This window comes from Paroedura picta, chromosome 1, assembly GCF_049243985.1.
Source record: "Paroedura picta isolate Pp20150507F chromosome 1, Ppicta_v3.0, whole genome shotgun sequence".
In the NCBI taxonomy this organism is placed as follows: Eukaryota; Metazoa; Chordata; class Lepidosauria; order Squamata; family Gekkonidae; genus Paroedura; species Paroedura picta.
The window spans coordinates 25,985,100-26,005,535 of record NC_135369.1 but is presented as its reverse complement, the minus strand read 5'-3'; the positions used below and the strand labels follow the sequence as shown (position 1 = coordinate 26,005,535).

Below are 20,436 nucleotides of genomic sequence, written 5' to 3'. Positions count from 1 at the left end.
AGATATATCTACATTACAAATCTGAACTACAAACCAGTTGCACATAGATTCTCAGACAAGGAATCCTGGGAATTGTAGTTCTACAAGTTCTACTATGATTATTAGCATCTCCAGGAAACTACAGTTCCCAGTGTACTTGGACAATTTTAAAATGCACATACAATATGTGAACAGTGTACACTTAATGTTTCTTTATAAATATGTTATCACATTATGTTCAATGCATGTACAATGGGAATTCCAGACTTCTGATCCTCAGTTTCATTTGTAAAACAAATACACTCTGGCTTTTTCTTCCACAAAGATGTCCACAGGTACATACAAGTATGAGCCTCTTGTGGTGCAGAGTGGTAAGGAAGCAGACATGCAGTCTGAAAGCTCTGCCCATGAGGCTGGGAGTTCAATCCCAGCAGCCGGCTCAAGGTTGACTCAGCCTTCCATTCTTCCGAGGTCGGTAAAATGAGTACCCAGCTTGCTGGGAGAGTAAAATGGTAATGACTGGGGAAGGCAAACCACTCCATATTGAGTCTGACAAGAAATCGCTGGAGGGCGTCACCCCAAGGGTCAGACATGACTTGGTGCTTGCACAGGGGCTACCTTTACCTTTTTACATATAAGTATGCCCATATGGTCACAGTAATAATAAATAGTAACTTTATTTTTATATAAACTGACTTATACTGAAAAAGGCTCTTGGGGTCTGAAGATCAGAGCTCAGGACTCTGAGTGGCATCCCCTATCCAGGTGGTCTCAGGTCAAGGTCTTTCACATGACCTGCGATCTGATTTATTCGTTTTCAAAACGGGAGTTGCTGAGGATGCGCTGCCATTGTTTCTCCCTAGTCCCCATCCCCAGTCACCTTTCCTCCGAGCGGGGCCCAAGCTGTATTACCTCCACCCCACCCCCATCCCGTTGCATGAAAAGACAAAAGACCTTCTAATTTTTAAACGTGCGCGAGAGCATTTGGCACCAGAAGGTCCCCCCCGCCAATTGCTTGCCTGCCTGCCTGCCTCTCTCCCTCCCCTCCCTGCCAGCCCAGGATGTTGCATCACGGCCGGGGCTCGGCTCCCTCCCAGCTGCGGCGCCTGCTCCCCACACCAGCCCAGCCCCAAGGCCGGGCGGCGGCGCTTCCTGCGGGGCCAGCAGAAGAGGGGAGAAGCTGCGAGGCCGCGAGCGAGCGGCTGAGCCAGCGCCGCCATGGACAGCCAGGGCCGCCGCGTGGTGGTCTGCGACAACGGCACCGGGGTGAGCCTGCGTGTCCGGGGGCGGCGGGCCGGGGCCGGGACTGGAGCGCGTAGAGGAAGCTGGCAAGGCGCGGGCCGGGGCGAGCTGGAGCTGGAGCTGCCGCCGCCGCCGCTGCTTGGGAGTGGCCGGGGTGGCCCGAGGAGCTGTAGGTTGTCGGCCCGACTGCCGCAGGCTGGAGCCTTGCAGCTGCTTTCCTGCACCTCCTCTCCCCACCCAGGCCGCCTTGGTCCCCGTCCCTCCTTCCAGGCAGGGGTTGTCAACCTGTGGTCCTCCAGATGTCCATGAACTACAATTCCCATGAGCCCCTGCCAGCAAACGCTGGCAGGGGCTCATGGGAATTGTACTCCATGGACATCTGGAGGACCACAGGTTGACTACTCCTGCCAGGGACTCGGGGGTCAGGAAGATCCCATTTCTAATCTCTCCTTCAGCGAGCCCCCTTCGCTGAGCCCTGCGCTTTGCCGGTGGGTTGGTAGGAGAATGTCCGTGTCTTAATCCAGTAGGGAGGCCAAAGAAGCTCAGTCGGGTCACGTTTCTGAAGACTGGATGGTGGTGGTGGTGAGGATTGCCTCTGATCATGAGCAGAGGGCCCTTGAGAAGTCACAAGGGGCTGCTTAATGTATCTGGTGTGACAGGCGCTTGGAAACAGTGTCCTGACAAGACCCCTGTCCTGACAAGACACCAGAGCAATTTGGTGCATGTTTACCAAAACCAGAGTTTATCTGACCGTAATGGAAAAATAATTCCACATTTTCTTTGCAAGGGTTTTCCTACTGTAATACACTTAACTGGAGCCCATGCAAGTCGATTGGCGCTTGTCTCTCCCATTATTTCCATTGGGTCTCCCATGGTTTCCAGTGGCCATTCTTGTCATTCCTTTAGTACATTTCTTTAGAAGAAGAGTTGGTTCTTATATGCCACTTTTCTCTACCAGGAGGAGTCTCAAAGTGGCTTACAGTCGCCTTCCCATTCCTCTCCCCACAACAGACACCCTGTGGGGTGGGTGAGGCTGAGAGAGCCCTGATATCACTGCTCGGTCAGAACAGCTTTATCAATGCTGCGATGAGCCCAAGGTCACCCAGCCGGCTGCATGTAGGGGAGGAGCGGGGAATCAAACCAGCCTAACCAAATTAGAAGTCTGCACTCCTAACCACTACACCAAGATGGCTCTTTAGCAAACACTCGTGGATTGCCATGTTGGTCTGAAGTAGCACAACAAAATTTGAGTCCAGTAGCATCTTTAAAATTTATTCAAGGCATGAGGAAGTGTGCCTGCACAAGTAATCTCACGCCTTGAATAAATCTTTGTTGGTCTTAAAGGTGCCATTGGACTCAAATTTTGTTGCGCTACTTCAGACCAACACGGCTACCTGCTTGAATCTAACTCTAGTGCTTACTTTGTTTACCTGTACCAGCTTGGGACCGATGGTTTGTGGCCTTCAGTTAACAGGGAGACTTCAGACACACCCCACAAGGCCAGTGAAAACAGCCAATTGAACAGAAGTGCATCTGAGCATCAAAAGCAGAAATGCTTCTCAGTAGTTCCTTTTCCCCCTGCAATTCAGTTATATTTGTTCAGCCCATTCGTGAGAGAAATAAAAATGTTTGGTAAATAGTCCAAGAGTGAAAAATAAGAGTTGATCAATCACCGATAAGACAAAGTATTCCATATATCTGGAGTCTGTTCTCAAGTTATTATTATGCCAATACAGTTTTCTGAGTTCCTTTCTCAGTTCCTGGTCCCAATCATTCAAGAAATTATTTGAAGCTTTTGCATGTACCTTTGTACTCCACACCAGCATAAACTCCTGATTATGCTCAAATTGGAATTTGTCGGGGGTTGCATATGCCAGGTCAGTGGATTCTTCCAGGTCAACATTTAACCAATTTGCCTGATTCACAGTCGTAAGTAATGGTTTCTCGACGTAGTACATGTGGTTGTCGTGGTACCTGCAGACATATTTCCTGGAATCTGCTAAGTGTGTTTTTAGAAAGCGGCCCAGATGGAGTGTTGGCCCAGCAGAGCTGCTGATTGGCCATTAGAGATCTGGTCAGCTGTGCAGTTCTTTTTAAAAGTTGCTTTTGGCAGCAGCTGCTACTGCAGTGTAAGAATCCTCACTGTATGACTGAAGATAAGCAGTCTGTAAGAAAGGAACTATTTTTAAAGAACTCGTTCCTTTTTCAGAGGCATCCGTGTTAAACAGCTTCCGCTTGACATGTCAACGTTACGGCTAGAGTTATGCATGACCTCACTCCCTGAGGTTTTATGGTTGGGTCTACCTTTCTTGGCTGGCATTTTGTGATCATGCCTACCATCCAGTGGCAGAAGTCCAAGGAGGTCCACAGTCTGAAAAAGACTGGGAACTCCTGGTCTACACTAGAGGATCAAAAGCTGAAATTCGCCCCCATCCCATTTCAATACATGTCAATAAATGAAACACATTGTGAACTGCATTCCTGTTTGTAGTTGAAAAATGGGGATGGGGAATTAGTTATTCCAGGCTTAAGTGAGCCAGTGCACAGGTATCTTATGAGTATGATGCTCATGTTAACCAAAAACATGCAGTGGAATCAGGCCTGGAGATCTGGGTGTGGAGTGGAAGGCACATAATGCAGACCACAGGTTGTGGAAAATCACCCTCCATTTCCTCACTTTGGTATTTGTTGAGAGAATGTTTTGTTCTAACTTTTGGAGGGTGCGTGCCATCTCTCTGGGGCAAAATCTAAGAGTAGGGAGATATCGAGTCTACATTTTTAGCAGCAATATGAGGTTGAATGCCTACACATTGATTCTGGATAGGTTCCTTTGTGTCTGTTTATTTTTAATGTGGCAAAACAGACAGACATTCAGGTGGGGAGGTTGTTCATTGCTGGGAAGCTGCATTCCAGCATATGTTAAATAGTACAAGATTCCACCCATCTATGTATTGCTAGATGCAGATTACATGCTAATCCCATATTTACTTATTTAAATTCTCATCCTATTTTTATTTATTTAAATCCTTGCTAGGCTGTGTCTCCACGAATAGTTTCCAGGGCGGTGCACATTTACTATAACCGTCAGAACAAACATAAAATGAAACTACAAAGGAATCCCTAAAACACAACACTAGATCAAGTTGATCGTAAAAAGAGCATCAATAAAATAGAAAGATTAAAATAGCAGTGAAAAATGTCCAGAGAGGGTGGCCGGGAACAGGGGAGAGAATTTAAAAGCAAGGCCGGGGTCAGTCACTGAAAAGCGCCTTGTGACTGTCTACCTTGCCTTCCAAGGTGTGTGTGGGGTGGGGAATGTGAAGAAGTCAAATGCAATGGGGCGGTATGGGAATAAGCAGGTCCAGTCCTGGCCTCAAGACTATTTCATCAGCTTCGTGTGCCAAAATGGGAGAAAATTTTTCGCTATCAAGTTGTAGCAAACTTATGGTGACCTCTGTTGGGTTTTCAAGGCAAGAGTCATTCAGAGGTGGTTTGTTATTACCTGGTTCTACTTAGCAACCTTAGTCCTTCTTGGTGGTCTCCCATCCAAGTACTAACCAAGTCTGACCCTGCTTAGCTTCCAAGCTCAGCTGAGATTAGACTACCCTAGGACATCCAGTTTGGGGCATAAATGAAGTAAAAGAATAAACAACACATTAAGGAGTCCTGAATTTAGCGTCTTCATCACTGAGCCGGATTTGAGTCCAATAGCACCTTAAAGACCAACAAGATTTTCAGGGTATGAACTTTCGAGAGTCAAAGCGTATCTGACAAAGGGAGCCCAGGCGCTTAAGTGTTATTGGCATTACCGGACTTGAATCTTGCTCTTCGCCTGCACAGCTGCCCACCTGAAACAGCCTTTGTTACTGTGGGTGACAAATTCCCTGGCTGCACTCATGTCACTTACAGGGTCTGTTGGGGCGTGCTGAAATATGACTTTCTGGGCAGCGTTTCCAAGGGCCATGAGCCTCACGCTGTGACTTTGACAGTGTTCTGGAGTATGGCTCTGTAGGCGAAGCCAACCCCATGCGTTCTTGCAGATTTCCACGACTTTTTTGTTCCCAGATATCGGGCTGAACATGACTCACAGAATCTGGCTGTGAGGGTTGTGGGCGGGGAGACGGCTTGTTCTGTGATTCACCAATGTTTGATGTATTTTATGGAGAAAGGAATAGTACTGGTGCTTAAGCAGAGATGGCAACTCTTTCTCTCTCTCTCTCTCTCTCTGCCCTGGAAGACCTTTTTCTGTCCCCAAACACTAGGTGCTTGTTAGGGGGTGACAGGAGTTCTGGGCCTTTGGGGTCTCTGAATTTTTAGCTGTATGATACAAAGAAATCTGTCTAAAGGCTGCTGAATTTGATAAGGAGGTTCTTGCTGTAAACAATGGCTGCTTGAAAGCAGGGCATGTTTGCTTCCCCGCCCCACTTCTGCAAGGAAAAAGCAGTGGGGAAAGATTCCAGCGGGGCTGGTGTGGCAACTGAAGCTAGCTGTAGATAGCTAAGATCGGCAGGAACAAAAGAGTGTTACCAAATATGCACACTTTTGGGTTCCCAAAGTATGCATATTTCTGAACCCGCAGGCTGCAAGCCGCTTCCTTCTTGCTGGTCTGTTTGTTCCATCACCGTGAGTCACTGCTAGCAATTTCACTTCCTGTTTCTCCACTTCCTCTTGCTGCTCCATTTCTTCGGTCTGGTTTGAGGGCCGATCTGGGTGACAGTGGGAGCAGGGTCCATATTGGGCAGGCCTCGTTCCAGTCCCCAGCCGGTCCCTCTCAGTGTTCTTTGACCAGCTACAAGCTGTGCAGTTGTTGTGCAGAGGTGCAGAAAACAGGACTGTGATTAAGTTCAGAGGCAAATTGCCCAGCATTCTGGCCCACTTCTCATTTAGTAAAATCTTCCTTTACCTGGGCTGCATCACTTCGGATTGCACGTGTGATGGATTGTGTCTCCATTCAAAAAGGAAATAAACCCCCTACCCTGCACATTAAAAACTAGAAATCTGGTAGATTAGCTGACTCCTTGACATACTAGTTTTCCAAGTGCAAGGAGGTTTTTGTACAGAGAAACATTCTGCCATAAGAGCCCCTGCCTGAAATAGGGCTTGAATTGGAATTTACACCTGGGAGTTTGCTGGTACACATGGGAGTTTACTGAGCTTTGAATCAGGATATCCTTGTTTTCAATTTCATCTCTGCCATGAACTCATGTGATGGCTGTGAGGAAACCAGCCAACCCCCTCCAGATATCTGCACTGTTTGCATACTGTTGGCCTACCTTGTAGAGGTGTTGTAATAATTGAAGTTAGATAATTGAAGTTAGATGTCAGCCAAGTGCTTTCAACGATTAAAAGTTGCTGATTGCTCAACCTTGGGCCAGTGACTGCCAGCCTAACCTACCTTATAGGGTAGATGTTGTTAGGATAAAATGCAGATGGGAAGAATGCCGTTGTAAGTTACTTTGGGCTCCCATATGGGAAAAAAAGATGATGAAGAAGAGTTGGTTCTTATATGCCCCTTTTCTCTCCCTAAAGGAGTCTCAAAGCGGCTTAGATTTGCCTTCCCTTTCCTCGCCCTGTGACAGGCTGAGAGAGCCCAGATATCACTGCTTGGTCAGAACAGCATTATCAGTGCTATGACTAGCCCAAGGTCACCCAGCTGGTTGCATGTGGGGGAGTGCAGAATTGGATTTGGTCTGCACTCCTAACCACTACACCAAACTGGCTCTTGGATATAAATAAACAGTGAGACAGTGAGATCAGCAGAGTCAGGGTTGAATGTTGCCTCAAATTAAGACAGAAGGAGACGAGGGTGACTTTTGTTGATTCTGCTGTTGGGGGGGCCTCTGACACACACTCATAAACCAGCATTTCATATTCTGGCCCGCAGCAGAAGCAGGGAAGTAGGATTGCCAACTCTTTGGAAGTTCCTGGAGATTTGGGGAAAGGGCTGAGTAAGGCTGCAGTGGCACGGATCCCAACCTCCAAAGCACCCTCAGGGGAATGGAATGTCGTAGTTTGGAGATTAGTTTTCATTCTGGGACATCTCCAGCCTGTGCCTGGAGGTTAACAGAAACCGAAAGGTCCATGTAAAACCCGGCTACCTAACTAATTCATGCAGAACATACCATGTGTTTTGTGTGTAGTTTGCCCGCTGCTGAAAAGAACATCTCTAGACCCGCAAAAGCCCGACAACTACCAACCAATTTTGCACCTAGTGTTCCTGGGAAAAATGGTTGAAAGTGCTGTTGTGGACTAAATATCTGCATTCCTGGAAGAAGCATCAGTCCTAGACCCATCCTAGTCAGTTTTCTGGCTTGGCCATGGGGTAGAAACAGCGCTTGTCACCACGACGGACAAGCTCTGTCAATAGCTGGACTGAGGCAGGTCAGCACTGCTTGTATTATTAGACCTTTCAGCAGCGTTTGACACAGTCGACCATGAGTCGACCATGAGCTTGCTGCCTCACTGACGCCAGAATACGGGGGACAGTCCTTCAGTGGTTGATCTCCTTTCTCTGGGGCTGAGGACAGAGGGTAGCACTCGGAGAGTGATCTTCAAACTGCCACCGAGTTACCTGCAGAGTCCCAGAGGGAGCGGCATGCACCCTCTTGGCCAACTGGTATGGAAGTTCAGGCTGGGATGTCATCAATATGCGTATGACACCCAGCTCTTCCTCCTGATGGATGATCGCCCTGATTCTCCTCCAGAAGCATTAGCCAGCTGCCTGGAAGCAGTGATGAGGTAGCTCAAGCAGAGTTGTCTGAAGTTCAGCCCCTCAATGATGGAGTTTCTATGTCTGGGCAGGAAGAGTCTAATTGAGGAAGCACGTCTGGCCAACCTGGATAGTGTTCAGCTATCAGCGGCTTGCTCCACCATGAGCCTGGGCGTGATCCTGGATGTTTCCCTCTCACTGGAGGCCCAGGTCACAAGAGTAGTGTGGCTGGCGTTCTACCACCTTCGCCAAGCCAAACTACTAGTGCCCTACTTGGCCCCGGAACACCTAGACACAGTGATCCACACAACGGTCACCTCTAGGGTAGACTTCTGCAACTATGCAGGCCTACCATTAACTTTGATCTGGAAACTCCAGGTGGTCCAGAATGCAGTGGCCAGGGTCCTCACAGTGACACCATGGAGGTCCCACATCTGGCCCATTCTCCAACAATGGCGCTGGTTACCAGTCGATCAGGCTTAAGGTTTGGGTAATTACCTTCAAGGCCATACGCAGTCTGGGCCCAGTGTACCTGAGGGACTGCCTTTCTGCCTACACCCCTCAAAGAGCTATGCGCTCCCCCACCTCCAACTGGCTAGTGATCGCTGGCTCGAAGGAAGTCTGCGTGACTTCAGCCTTCTCTGTCGTTGGCCCCACCTGATGGAACAAGCTCCCAGAGGAGATCAGGGCCCTAACAGAACTAAAACAGTTCTGCAGGGCCTGCAAAAGGGAGCTCCTCCACTAGGCATTTGGTTGAGGTCGATTGAAGCTAAACAACATCTACTGGGTCTCCAAACCTCCCTCCCTTGAACCCGTATGACTGACCTGACCAACCGGGGACCTGTTCGATCATTTACTTGTTAAAATGCCATTCTCTGTTTGTTATATTATTATTGTTGCTTTTCATTCAATATAGTTGCTGAGTTTAACATACTGTTCTTGTTTTCACTCCATGTGAACTGCCCATTGCTTAGTGCAGTGCATGGTCCTTGTTCCCCTTGTAGTTTGTTTGGTTTCCTGCCTGGAAGTTGGCAACTCTACAGGAAAGTGAGTCCTGCTTTACAGATAGACATCCTTTCCATCCCTGGAAATTTACCACTGAATTCAAGCTCTGCCTTCAACGTGCATGATCTCTCTCTCAGATGTTGGAAGCTGAGCAGGGCTGATCCTGGCTGGTATTTAGATGGAAAACCTTTAAGGATTTGGTTGGCCATTCCTCCAAGGAACAATTGGGGTCATGACATGGAGGCAGGCAATGAGAAACCACCTCCAAATGCCCCTTGCCTGGCTGCCAGACAATCCTCAAATCTCCTGGCTACAATGCACATGCCATATGATGAATAAATAATACACAAATCTCCCCCTTTGCCAGTTTTTTGGGAATATATTGTATTTTACATATTTTCTTTCCCCCTTTTCCAGTTTGTTAAATGTGGCTATGCTGGATCGAACTTCCCCGAACATATTTTCCCAGCCCTGGTGGGACGTCCCATCATCCGTTCTACTGCCAAAGTTGGGAACATTGAGATCAAGGTAAGTGGTGTCATGGGGAGGGGGCAGGGCTCAGATTAGGGCTTGGGGCATGTGGGAAGGTGAGATCAGAATTCAGCTGTTATGGCGTCCCTTAAACGAGGGGTAGTCAACCTCTGCCTTAAACAATCTAGAGGCACTTGGCTGTCTCTGCAAATGTTCAGCACTCTTGAGGGGGAATCCAAAACCAGTCCTTTACTTTATATAGTTCTTGTATTTGTTCAGAGGAAGTTAAACGAGCCTCCCCGATTCACATGAAACCATGGAGAACAACACTGGACTTTTATTGGAGGGGAGGTTACCCAAGAGGACAGGCCATAGCTCTGTTCTCTTTGAAGCTGCCTTCAAGCAAATCAGATCATTGGTCCATCCTGTTGTTATCTACATTGATGGGAAGTGGTCTCTTTGATCTCAAATAGAGAAGGGCCTTTGTCAATGCTTGTTGAGACCCTACGAACTGGAAATGCCAGGAAATGAACCTGGGACATTCTGCAGGCAACCTATGTGTTCTGCCACACGGCCATAGTCCTGAATAGAGTCCTGGTCAGGGGGATCTGAACAATTGGCTTTCTGCTTTGACAGCCAGCCTGCCTTCTGCATGAGCTAATATTTGGTCCCACCAGTCTGGAATTCTACAGAGGTTCTTCTTGCCAAACCAGAGGCAAGAGAGGAGTGAAGGAGCTGCCTTATACTGAGTTAGACTTTGGCCCCTCAAGAGCAGTATAGTCTACAAAATTTCCCCAATATCCAGACAGTGCTTTCCTCCCATAATTTAATTCAATTTTTTAAGTCCTGTCCTCTGCTGCCAACAGGAACAGCTCCCTTCCCTCCTCTAAGACCGTTTATGCACTGGAGGTTTCATGCCGAGCTGCAGGCTGGAGTTTTAGTCCTGGCAGATTGCCCCACTTATTCCTGCACCCACACGGGGGAGCATTTGGCTTGGTGCTCCTCATCTACCCCTGATTTTTGCTCCTGCACAGGAGCTGGGCGAGTGAAGTTCCCAGTGCATAAACGGTCTGACAACCTTTCAGATATTTAGAGCCATCATGTCTTCTCTCAGCCTCCTCTTCTCCAGGTTGAACATTCCCAGGTCCCTCAGCCTTTCCTCAAGGCCCTGGACCATCCTTGTTACCTGAATTGTTATTTTGTTTATCATTGCAGCCTGGTGTTGAATTGTTAGCCGCCTGGAGTCTGAGGTGATAAAGTAGGCTATAACTATTTTAAACATACATATACGTAGGCTAGGGATGCTGCAACTGAATGTGTGAACCACTCTTCAGAGATATCCTGACCTCCAGCTCCAGCATCAACAAAACTCACCCACAGTAGGAATATGAGCTGCATTTTGGTCACATGAAGCACGTTCAAAAACAGTCGCTTTGAATGTCCCCCTGTCTTCTGATGACTTGCATTTGGAAATACAGGAGTGTCTTCCCCACCCCCTGCTTCCTCCACTGCCCTGAGGGATCACATTCTGCAAAGTGCAGAAGGCATGAAGGCTGGAGCAGGAAAGTGTAACTTCCAACAAATTTTGTCTGCTCAGTATTTGAAAGGTTGTCATTTGGAGGAGGGCAGGATGCTGTTCCCATTGGCTGCAGAGGAAAGGACACACAGTAATGGGTTTAAACTACAAGTACAACAATATAGGCTGTTGTTGTTGTTATGTGCGAAGTCGTGTCCGACCCATCGCGACCCCATGGACAATTATCCTCCAGGCCTTCCTGTCCTCTACCATTCCCCGGAGTCCATTTAAGTTTGCACCTACTGCTTCAGTGACTCCATCCAGCCACCTCATTCTCTGTCGTCCCCTTCTTTTGCCCTCGATCGCTCCCAGCATTAGGCTCTTCTCCAGGGAGTCCTTCCTTCTCATGAGGTGGCCAAAGTATTTGAGTTTCATTTTCAGGATCTGGCCTTCTAAAGAGCAGTCAGGGCTGATCTCCTCTAGGACTGACCGGTTTGTTCGCCTTGCAGTCCAAGGGACTCGCAAGAGTCTTCTCCAGCACCAGAGTTCAAAAGCCTCAATTCTTTGACGCTCGGCCTTCCTTATGGTCCAACTTTTGCAGCCATACATTGCAACTGGGAATACCATAGCCTTGACTAAACACACTTTTGTTGGCAGGGTGATGTCTCTGCTTTTAGGCTAGATATCAGGAAAAAATTTTCACAATCAGAGTAGTTCAGCAGTGGAATAGGCTGCCTAAGGAGGTGGTGAGCTCCCCCTCACTGACAGTCTTCAAGCAAAGGTTGGATACACACTTTTCTTGGATGCTTTAGGATGCTTAGGGCTGATCCTGCATTGAGCAGGGGGTTGGACTAGATGGCCTGTATGGCCCCTTCCGACTCTATGATTCTATGATTCTAGGACCTGATGGTGGGGGATGAGGCCAGTGAGCTGCGCTCCATGCTGGAGGTGAACTACCCGATGGAGAATGGGATTGTGCGCAATTGGGACGACATGAAGTACTTGTGGGACTACACCTTTGGTCCGGAGAAACTCAACGTTGACCCCCGCAACTGCAAGATCCTCCTCACCGAGCCCCCCATGAACCCCACCAAGAACCGGGAGAAGATAATTGAGGTTGGCGAAGGGGGAAGAAGGAGAATAGGGGCAGACCTGGGAGAGGGTATCGAGGAGGGAGTCGGGGGGGCATGGGGGCAGGTTCACAGAGTGGATTTCTTTTGGGCATCACTTTTCAAGGGGGAGACATTGAGTTGGGTTGCATGGGCAGTCACTGAAACCAGTTTCTAGAAAATAAGCAGAATAGGAGTTAGTTAAATGTTGGGGATGGCAGAAACCAACCCAGGCTGACTTAAGGTGAGAGTTGTGAGGAAGGCAGTTCTCAGTTGACCAACTTGAGGCAGGGCAAATTCAAGGGGCTCCCAGCCGATCAGAAGGCCAATAATGGCACGAGGAACACATAGATGAACTTTGAAAGGTGGGGGAGGCTCTAACTCTTCTCAGGCCTGATTCACACATGCAGAAGAATAAGGTTGTTTTCATAATGAGGTGGCAAAGCCCTGGGAGTGGTCCAGAGTGGTACAGTCTTCCACTTTCTTTCACCTCACTCTCCTGCTTTTGTAAGCTAGGCCTAAATGGTGATGTGAAAAAGGCGGCAGGGGCCTCCTCAGGAAGGGAGCAGAGGAAGACCAACGAATGGAGTAGTAATAGCAGCTCTGAAACTCTGTGCTTGAGGAAGTTGGGAGGTGGAGGGCAGCACTAACATATGGCACTAACGGATGGTTTTTCTCCATGACTCAGGTGATGTTTGAGACCTATCAGTTTGAGGGTGTTTATATAGCTATCCAAGCAGTGTTGACACTCTATGCCCAGGGTAAGTTAGGGCTTGATGGGGGAGGGAAGGGTGGAAAATTGGCCATTGGTTTGCCTGATTCACTTCCTTTTTTTCTGAAGCTTAAAACGACATCAGCGAGTGCCGTGTGGTTAGAATGGCTGGTTAGGACCAAGGAGGATCTGGGTTATGATCCCTGCTCAGTCACAAAGCTGACTGGGTAGCCTTGGGCCTCCCTCTCTTATTCAGCCTAATTTACCTCATGGGTTATTGTGAGGGTAAAATGGAGGAGAAGAATCCTAGAGTTGGAAGGGGCCATGCAGGCCATCTAGTCCAACCCCTTGCTCAATGCAGGACTAAAGCTTAATGAAACATGCACACTGATTTAAACTTGGGGGAAGAGAGAGATAAAAAAATTAACAGATAGATCCTACTGCCTGTCAGGTCTAGCAGAGGACTGCGGTGGGGCTGTCTGTTCTACCAAATGTCTTCAGAGCAATTGTCTTACTGAAGACCATAGAAATAAATGGAGCCAGCCTGGTGTAACGGTTAAGAGTGGCGGCTTCTAGTCTGGAAAGCCGGGTTTTAATTCACCCACTCCTCCACATGGAGCCAGCTGGGTCATCTTGGGCTAGTCACAGTCCTGTTAGAGCTGTTCTCATAGAGCAATTAACTCACTCAGCCCCTCCTACCTCTCCCTGTTGTTAGCCTCTTTCATCTGTTATGTAGAGATAAAAATAATGAACTACTCCGCAGGATTGTTGTAAGAATAGCAATTGCCTTGAATGCTTTAAAAGCACTTTTAAAATGCAGTTATTCCTTGACTTAATTTGTAGCCCACTTTTCTACTTGGGACTGTAGGTGGATGACAGAATCAGGAAACAATGGAATTAAGCCTGGGGTAGTAGTTTTAAAATTTGGCTATGGAGAAAAAGTGGCCTTACCCCCTTCTTTTCTGTTAATTGGCCAAAGCAAAAAAAAAAAAAATTAAAAATTAAAAAAAATCCATCCAGACTGTTATTAACTCCCAGTTGGTTAAGAACATAAGAAGAGCCCTGCTGGATCAGACCAGGGGTCCATATGGTGCAGCATCTTGGCTCACACAGTGGCCAACACAGTGGTCTCTGGATGGTCAACAACGGGACATAGAGGCAGAGGCCTTCTCATAGTGTTGCCTCCTGGCTCTGGGATTCAGAGGCTTCGTTCCTCTGAATATGGAGGTTCCCCTCAGTCACCATGGCTAGTAGCCATCGATAGACTTATCCTCCATGCAACCATATTAGCAGGTAGGACATGAATTTCATCTACGTATGGTAGGGGATATCTGCAGTGCAACGGGGCCTCAATGTGCTTCCTTTTCCAGGTCTCCTCACTGGGGTGGTGGTGGACTCAGGCGATGGCGTGACACACATCTGCCCTGTTTATGAGGGCTTCTCCTTGCCCCATCTCACCCGTCGGCTGGACATCGCAGGGCGTGACATAACACGCTACCTCATCAAGGTGAGACATGTAGATCTGTAGCCTAGGCTGGTGCTGCCCCATTTACAGGTGGGACACTCAGGGAAAAGAACAGAAAGCCCAAGGGTCTGTCTGTATTTTATTTATTTCAATTTTTTTTTTAGGATTTTTAGACCAGCCTCCTGGGAAGCCGTCTATTGTGTCTATAAATTGACATATATAGTTGAATCTACATTAGGTTAATTTGCATTGCTTGGCCATTCCTTGTCTGCAATTATGTGCAAGCAGGGTTGAACTAGCAACATGGGCAAGAAGAGGTACTGTAAGTTTACTGGGAAGTGAATCCCAGTCAGCAAAGCTTTTGATTCTTCCTGGAATTAGTTTTACAGTCTATTTATGGGGTTGGCCATGGCACTTGTGAATCAGTAGTTAATTATCAGTTCTTGGTAGGAGGTGGTAAGATAAAGATATTGTTCTTTTTTTCAAATTGTAGTTGCATCGTTATAGATCTAATACAGAATCTAGCCATGTGATGTGGGTCCGCAAAATGGAGCTAGAGGCAGATAGGAGATTGTGCTACAGACCTGAAGGAAGTCCCGGTTTTTTAGCCCCACCTCCCCCTTTGATAGAAAAATCTAGGACTAAGAAAATACTTTTGAGGGATTTACCTGCCTCCCATAATAATAGAAACAACACTTGTCCCATTAAGAAAAGAATGCCCACTGAGCTCTCAGCGGCCATTCTGAAGGTTGCTGGGTAGCAGAACCAATATTGCTTAGTCTTCTAGGTCTAGGTGTCTGTAAAGCAAACCTGGCAGTAGGCTCTGCATAACTAAGCCTAGCCTGACCTTGTGCAGTTTGGCCAGAGTTTTCTTAGGAAGAGGCTACCAGGAGGAGGGATGGAACAGGCTGATGCTACAATTTTTAAAATCACCATGAATCAGATCTGGAAAAAAAAACCTGGATGATAGCAGGGAAAACACGAGAAAAAATGTAATGTGGATATTTCAATACATCAGAGTTAATGAATAATACCTATTCCAGACAAACTGTGGCAGCAACAATAAAGACAGTTTTTGTAACATTTTAAAGCTTTTATTTATTTAAACGACCACATGAGTTGTACACCATGTACAGAATGGAAAGATCTGTGCCATGTTGTATGTCTGTTGCCTTTGCTGTCCTTAAATGATTCCAAAGAAACAGCCCCAATTTTAGCTACTATAATTGTGAGCAGGGCTAGATCCTTCTGTGAGGGAACTAATGATCTAATGGAAGCATCATGACCTCCAGTTTCCAGAATTTTTGAGGGGCAGCTGTGATCAATAAACACGTGTCAGTGGCTAGTGTATATATACCACTTGTCTCTTTCTTGGGCAGCTGTTGCTATTGCGTGGTTATGCCTTCAACCACTCCGCTGACTTTGAGACAGTCCGCATGATGAAGGAGAAGCTCTGTTATGTCGGCTACAACATTGACCAGGAACAGAAGTTGGCACAAGAGACCACGGTGCTTGTGGAATCCTACACGGTAATTACTGAGATGAGACTGCAGGAGTGGTTGGAGGGGAGGTCATAGGAGTTTGAACCTGCAGGCCTCTACCCTGGGAGTCCTCTACCCTGGGAGAAGCTACAGGACTGAGGGGTCTCCAGGCCTCCCTCTGATCCCCTTCTTGTCCCTGCAGCTCCCAGATGGGCGTGTGATTAAAGTCGGGGGAGAGCGCTTTGAGGCCCCGGAGGCCTTGTTCCAGCCCCATCTCATCAACGTGGAGGGCGTGGGCGTGGCCGAGCTCCTCTTCAACACTATCCAGGCAGCTGACATCGACACCCGGTGAGCAGAACAGCCACAAAGCAGCATGGGGCCCCTCTGGGTCTGAGGCAAGAAGATTGGGGGGGGGGGGTCTGTGGTGTTCACTGAGCCTTGTTACAGGATCTTGCCCCAGTATGCCAGGGAAAGGATCGCTTGCTTTCTTATGAAGCACAGGCTTCAGACTGTTGCAGCTTTTAAGCTTGGAGGGATGTGGTGGGGAGGCTGCACAAGATAAAAACAGAGTCTGGAATAACAGGAAATTATTTTCAAGGGAGAGCCTAAGAGACGTTTGGCTGGATCAGTCCAGGATTCCTCTAGCCTAGCTTTTTGTCATCAGGAGTAGTCAGAAGTCTCTGGATACTTGCCAACAAGCTATGGTTGAGATCACCATCTCCTGCCACTTGTCCCCAGGCTCCATTATGCAGGGGTATACTGCTTCTGTGCATGAAGGTTCCATTTGTGTAACATTTCATACCTATGGATATACATTTTTAAACCCTTTTAAAATGCCCTCTGAGCTGGAGGCCTCTACAGCATCTATTTGTAGTGGAGTCCATAACGTAATTAGGTGTTGTATGAAAAAGTCTGTTCTTCTGTTTGTCCTGAACCTACAGCCAGTCAATTTTATGGGGCAATTCCAAATTTGAATATTATGAGGGGGAACCGTCCATTATAAGCCCCATGTCTCCTCAGTTCTCTTTTATTTTTAATCTCAGAAGCCTCAAATGCTTCATCGATCCCTCCAAGAGGAGGTTGTTCCAACACTTTGATTATTCTGGTTCCAGCCATACAACATTTTTGGGGATGTGGGGTGTGATCACAGCTATTGACAGGACTCCAGATGCAGTTCAGACTGCGGCAGTCTTCAGTTCTCGGTCCAGGGCTCTGCCCTTTTTCCTTGCCACCACACACTGAGGGAGTATCGTTCCTGAATTGTCCACCATGACTCCTCGATCTCTTTCTTGAGTATTTATGTCATTTACACCCCATCTTTGCCCCCAGATGGAGACCCAGAGCGGCTTACATCATTCTCCCCCCCCCTCCATTTTATCCTCCCAAGAACCCTGTGCGCTAGGTGGGGGCTGAAAGTATCTGACAGGCCCAAGGTCACCCAGTAAGCTTCCATGGCAGAGCACGGATTTGAACCTGGGACACCCAGACCCTGTCTGACACTCAGACCACTGCACCAAGCCCCCCCCCCCTCTGCCTCGTGTTCTCCCCGTGTCCGCAAGACAGCCTCAACATTCTTGGCAGCGTCTATTCCTGACTGAGAGACAGAGCCAGCTTCTGAAACTCCCAGCCTCCTGGGGGAAGCCCGGTGCTTTGAGGAGGCTGTCAAGGCTATGCGGGTCTCTTGGTGCTGCTACTTTCCCTGCCTTAAAGTTCTTTCTTGTCTCCCTCTTTCCCTCCCTGCACGTTTCCTTCTTCAGGCATTTTTCCCCCTCTCTTCAGGGAGGACGGCCCTGAGCTGGATAGCCCAGGCTAGCCCAACCTTGTCAAGTCTCCGAACGTAAGCAAGGTCAGCCCTGCTTAGTACTTGGGTGGGAGGCCACCAAGGAAGTTGAGGGCCACTACATAGAGGCAGGCAGTGGCAGGCCACGTCTGTTGTCTCTTAGCTCAATGGGTGGCCAAAAGTCAGCTGTAACTCGACAGCCCTTTCCACCGTCAGGGAGAGGCCTGTTTGCCACCTTTCCTCTGGTCAGCTTTCAGTGGAAGGACAGGGCTCTCCTCTCTCTGCCCCCTTTCTCAGACAGCATGAGGGGAAGGTGACTTAGAGCAGGGGTAGTCAACCTGTGGTCTTCCAGATGTCCATGGATTACAATTCCCATGAGCCCCTGCCAGCAAATGCTCATGGGAATTGTAGTCCATGGACATCTGGAAGACCACAGGTTGACTACCCCTGACTTAGAGAGACAGGAAGCTGCCTTCGCAAGGGCTTCTAAGGGGGAACTGGAGGCATCGTATTTCTCCTTGCAGGCCTGAGTTCTACAAACACATCGTGCTTTCGGGCGGCTCCACCATGTACCCTGGCCTGCCGTCTCGGCTGGAGCGTGAGATCAAGCAGCTCTATCTGGAGCGGGTGCTGAAGGGCGACGTGGAGAAGCTGTCGGTGAGTTTGTCTTTTTAGGAAGTCAGAGCCCGCCAGGAGACAGGCAGAGCTTACCCACAACTGGGCCTTGGTCCTCTGGGAAAATCTCCAGCACCATTGAAATAAGAAGGGGATATGCAAAAGAATAGAGCCTCTTGTGGCGCAGGGTGGTAAGGCAGCAGACATGCAGTCTGAAAGCTTTGCCTATGAGGCTGGGAGTTCGATCCCAGCAGCCGGCTCAAGGTTGACTCAGCTTTCCATCCTTCTGAGGTCGGTAAAATGAGCACCCAGCTTGGTGGGGGGTAAACGGTAATGACTGGGGAAGGCACTGGCAAACCACCCCGTATTGAGTCTGCCAAGAAAACACTGGAGGGTGTCACCCCAAGGGTCAGACATGACTCGGTGCTTGCACAGGGGATACCTTTACCTTTATGCAAAAGAATGGGCATTCAGATCTGTGGGGCTCATGCAGAATCACCCCTGAACTGTGCCCTGCATTAAATTAGCAGAAGGTGATGGCTGCTATAGTGGCCTCGGGAGGTTCCTTTGAGTAGCTTGATTGTTGCCTCCCTGTTCCCTGCTTGTGCAGCAGCTGCTGAATGATTTTGCTAGTGTTTCTCTTAGTTATTAAAAAACACATTTAAATAATTTGCTAGTAGCCGCTTTTGAAATATTTTCTCCTCCCTTTATTTTCACAACAATCCTGCGAGGGAGGTCATGGCTAAGAGCGAAAGCAGCTTGCCCAAGGATAGCCAAGCATAGGGTGGAGCCTCTTGCTCCCTGATCCAGGCAAGCCTCCAGTGGTTTATATGCCACTGGATGATTTAATTTACCCCTGCATGTGAGGTGGTGGTGGGGAGATCCCCAATTGGTGCCATTCCCAAACCTGCTTTCTCCTCCCCCGTTATCCCAGAAATTCAAGATTCGCATTGAGGACCCACCCCGGAGGAAGCACATGGTGTTCTTAGGCGGGGCAGTGCTTGCTGATATCATGAAAGACAAAGATAACTTCTGGCTGCGACGGGACGAGTACCTGGAGAAAGGAACCCGCATCTTGGAGAAGCTGGGGGTGACGGTGCGATAGGAACTCCCCCGCCCGTCTCCACCCACTGCCATTCCCCCCCACGCCGTCAGTTCTTTCTGCTGTTGAGCCGATGCATTACTGACTCTGGCAAGGGGCACGTGAATTGGGGCCCTAGGGCTTGGGATCAACAGAAGAACTCCTAAAACAAGCTTCCAGTTTCCTAAGCATATGCAGCTATTTTATCCCTTCCACTCTTCTCTGTTCCCTCTTTGTTCCCACCCTCCCCAGCTGCTCACTCTTAAGGGCATGTGTTAGCAATATCATCACATCCATCAGACAGGGAAAAGACCACTCCTGCCCATCAGAGGGGCTTAAGGGCTCGCACTGGCCTTGAGTGGGCCAAAGTCCATCTCCCGGGAAGTTCCATTTGACACACAGTCTGTGGAAGGCAGGCTCCGCCTGTACCTAGCTGCCTTCCTTCCCCTGAGCAAAAAGGGAACAAGTTTCTAGACCTCTTGGCCGAGAGCAAAATGCTTAAGCACAGCTAACAGCTCAGGGATCTGGGAGGCAGGAACCCAAGCCTTGTCCTCCTTCAAGTCCAACTCATGTCCTTCTGTGCTTTTGACTCTCAAGTCCTGCATCTTTCCCCCCATCCCCTGCAAAAGCTTTTGCCAGTATTTCTACTATACCTTTATAGTGCCCCCCCCATGCTCCCACCTTCCCAACAGTCTGTTTCTCACACGGGGTAGGAAAGAGCATACAAATCAGCACGGGTTGAGAGGGACCAGTTGTTGCCCCCAGACTCCGCCTGCTAGAAAGCAGAACCTGGTCCTCACTCTGCCCCAACAGACCCAAAGTTGGGGAATCCCAGCAGCAGTTCTCCCCGTTACCTTCTCCCTCCCCCTGCAAGCCAGGAACCTGTCCTGTTTACCCTCTTCTGCAGCAGGACTCGTGTTCCCCTGGAGGGGACTGTGCTTGCTCCTCCGCTTGGCATTTTGTGACGGGGCAGATTAACATGGGCATTTTTGCACCCAATTTGGCCTTTGTATCCACCGTGGGAGGGAAGACTATTGCTCCCCTCCCCTTAACTGTTCTTTAAGAATCCTGATTTTTAAAAGTCGATTCGCTTTCCAAACTCTCTGGCTTGTTATTTGAACCCATGGCTGGGGAATGCCCAGGATGGAATGGGGAGATATGAAGGGATAGATTGGCACGTCTGCTGACAGGATTTGGGGCCAGGATGTAGAACTGGCAATGGGGGGGGGGGAGAGAAAAACCCTCACGTAGCACCTGATGCCGTTTTTATC

General features: G+C 48.6%; 1 protein-coding gene across 1 annotated transcript; it reads left to right on the top strand.

Annotated features, from left to right (window-relative positions):
- The first annotated feature begins 1,043 nt into the window (after positions 1 to 1,043).
- LOC143833563 (actin-related protein 2-like) lies at positions 1,044 to 20,264 on the top strand. Its single transcript, XM_077329524.1, has 9 exons — positions 1,044 to 1,245; positions 9,353 to 9,463; positions 11,823 to 12,038; positions 12,720 to 12,792; positions 14,114 to 14,250; positions 15,588 to 15,737; positions 15,892 to 16,037; positions 17,994 to 18,126; positions 19,019 to 20,264. Exons 1-9 carry the CDS (start codon positions 1,198 to 1,200, stop codon positions 19,187 to 19,189), a joined length of 1,185 nt encoding a protein of 394 aa, XP_077185639.1. The 5' UTR covers positions 1,044 to 1,197; the 3' UTR covers positions 19,190 to 20,264.
- The last annotated feature ends 172 nt before the right edge of the window (positions 20,265 to 20,436 follow it).

Coding starts and splice junctions, on each gene's coding strand:
- LOC143833563 (XM_077329524.1), top strand. CDS start 1,198: ATGGACAGCCAGGGCCGCCGCGTGGTGGTCTGCGACAACGGCACCGGG. Junction 1,246..9,352: donor TCTGCGACAACGGCACCGGG/GTGAGCCTGCGT, acceptor CCCCTTTTCCAG/TTTGTTAAATGTGGCTATGC. Junction 12,039..12,719: donor ACCGGGAGAAGATAATTGAG/GTTGGCGAAGGG, acceptor TCCATGACTCAG/GTGATGTTTGAGACCTATCA.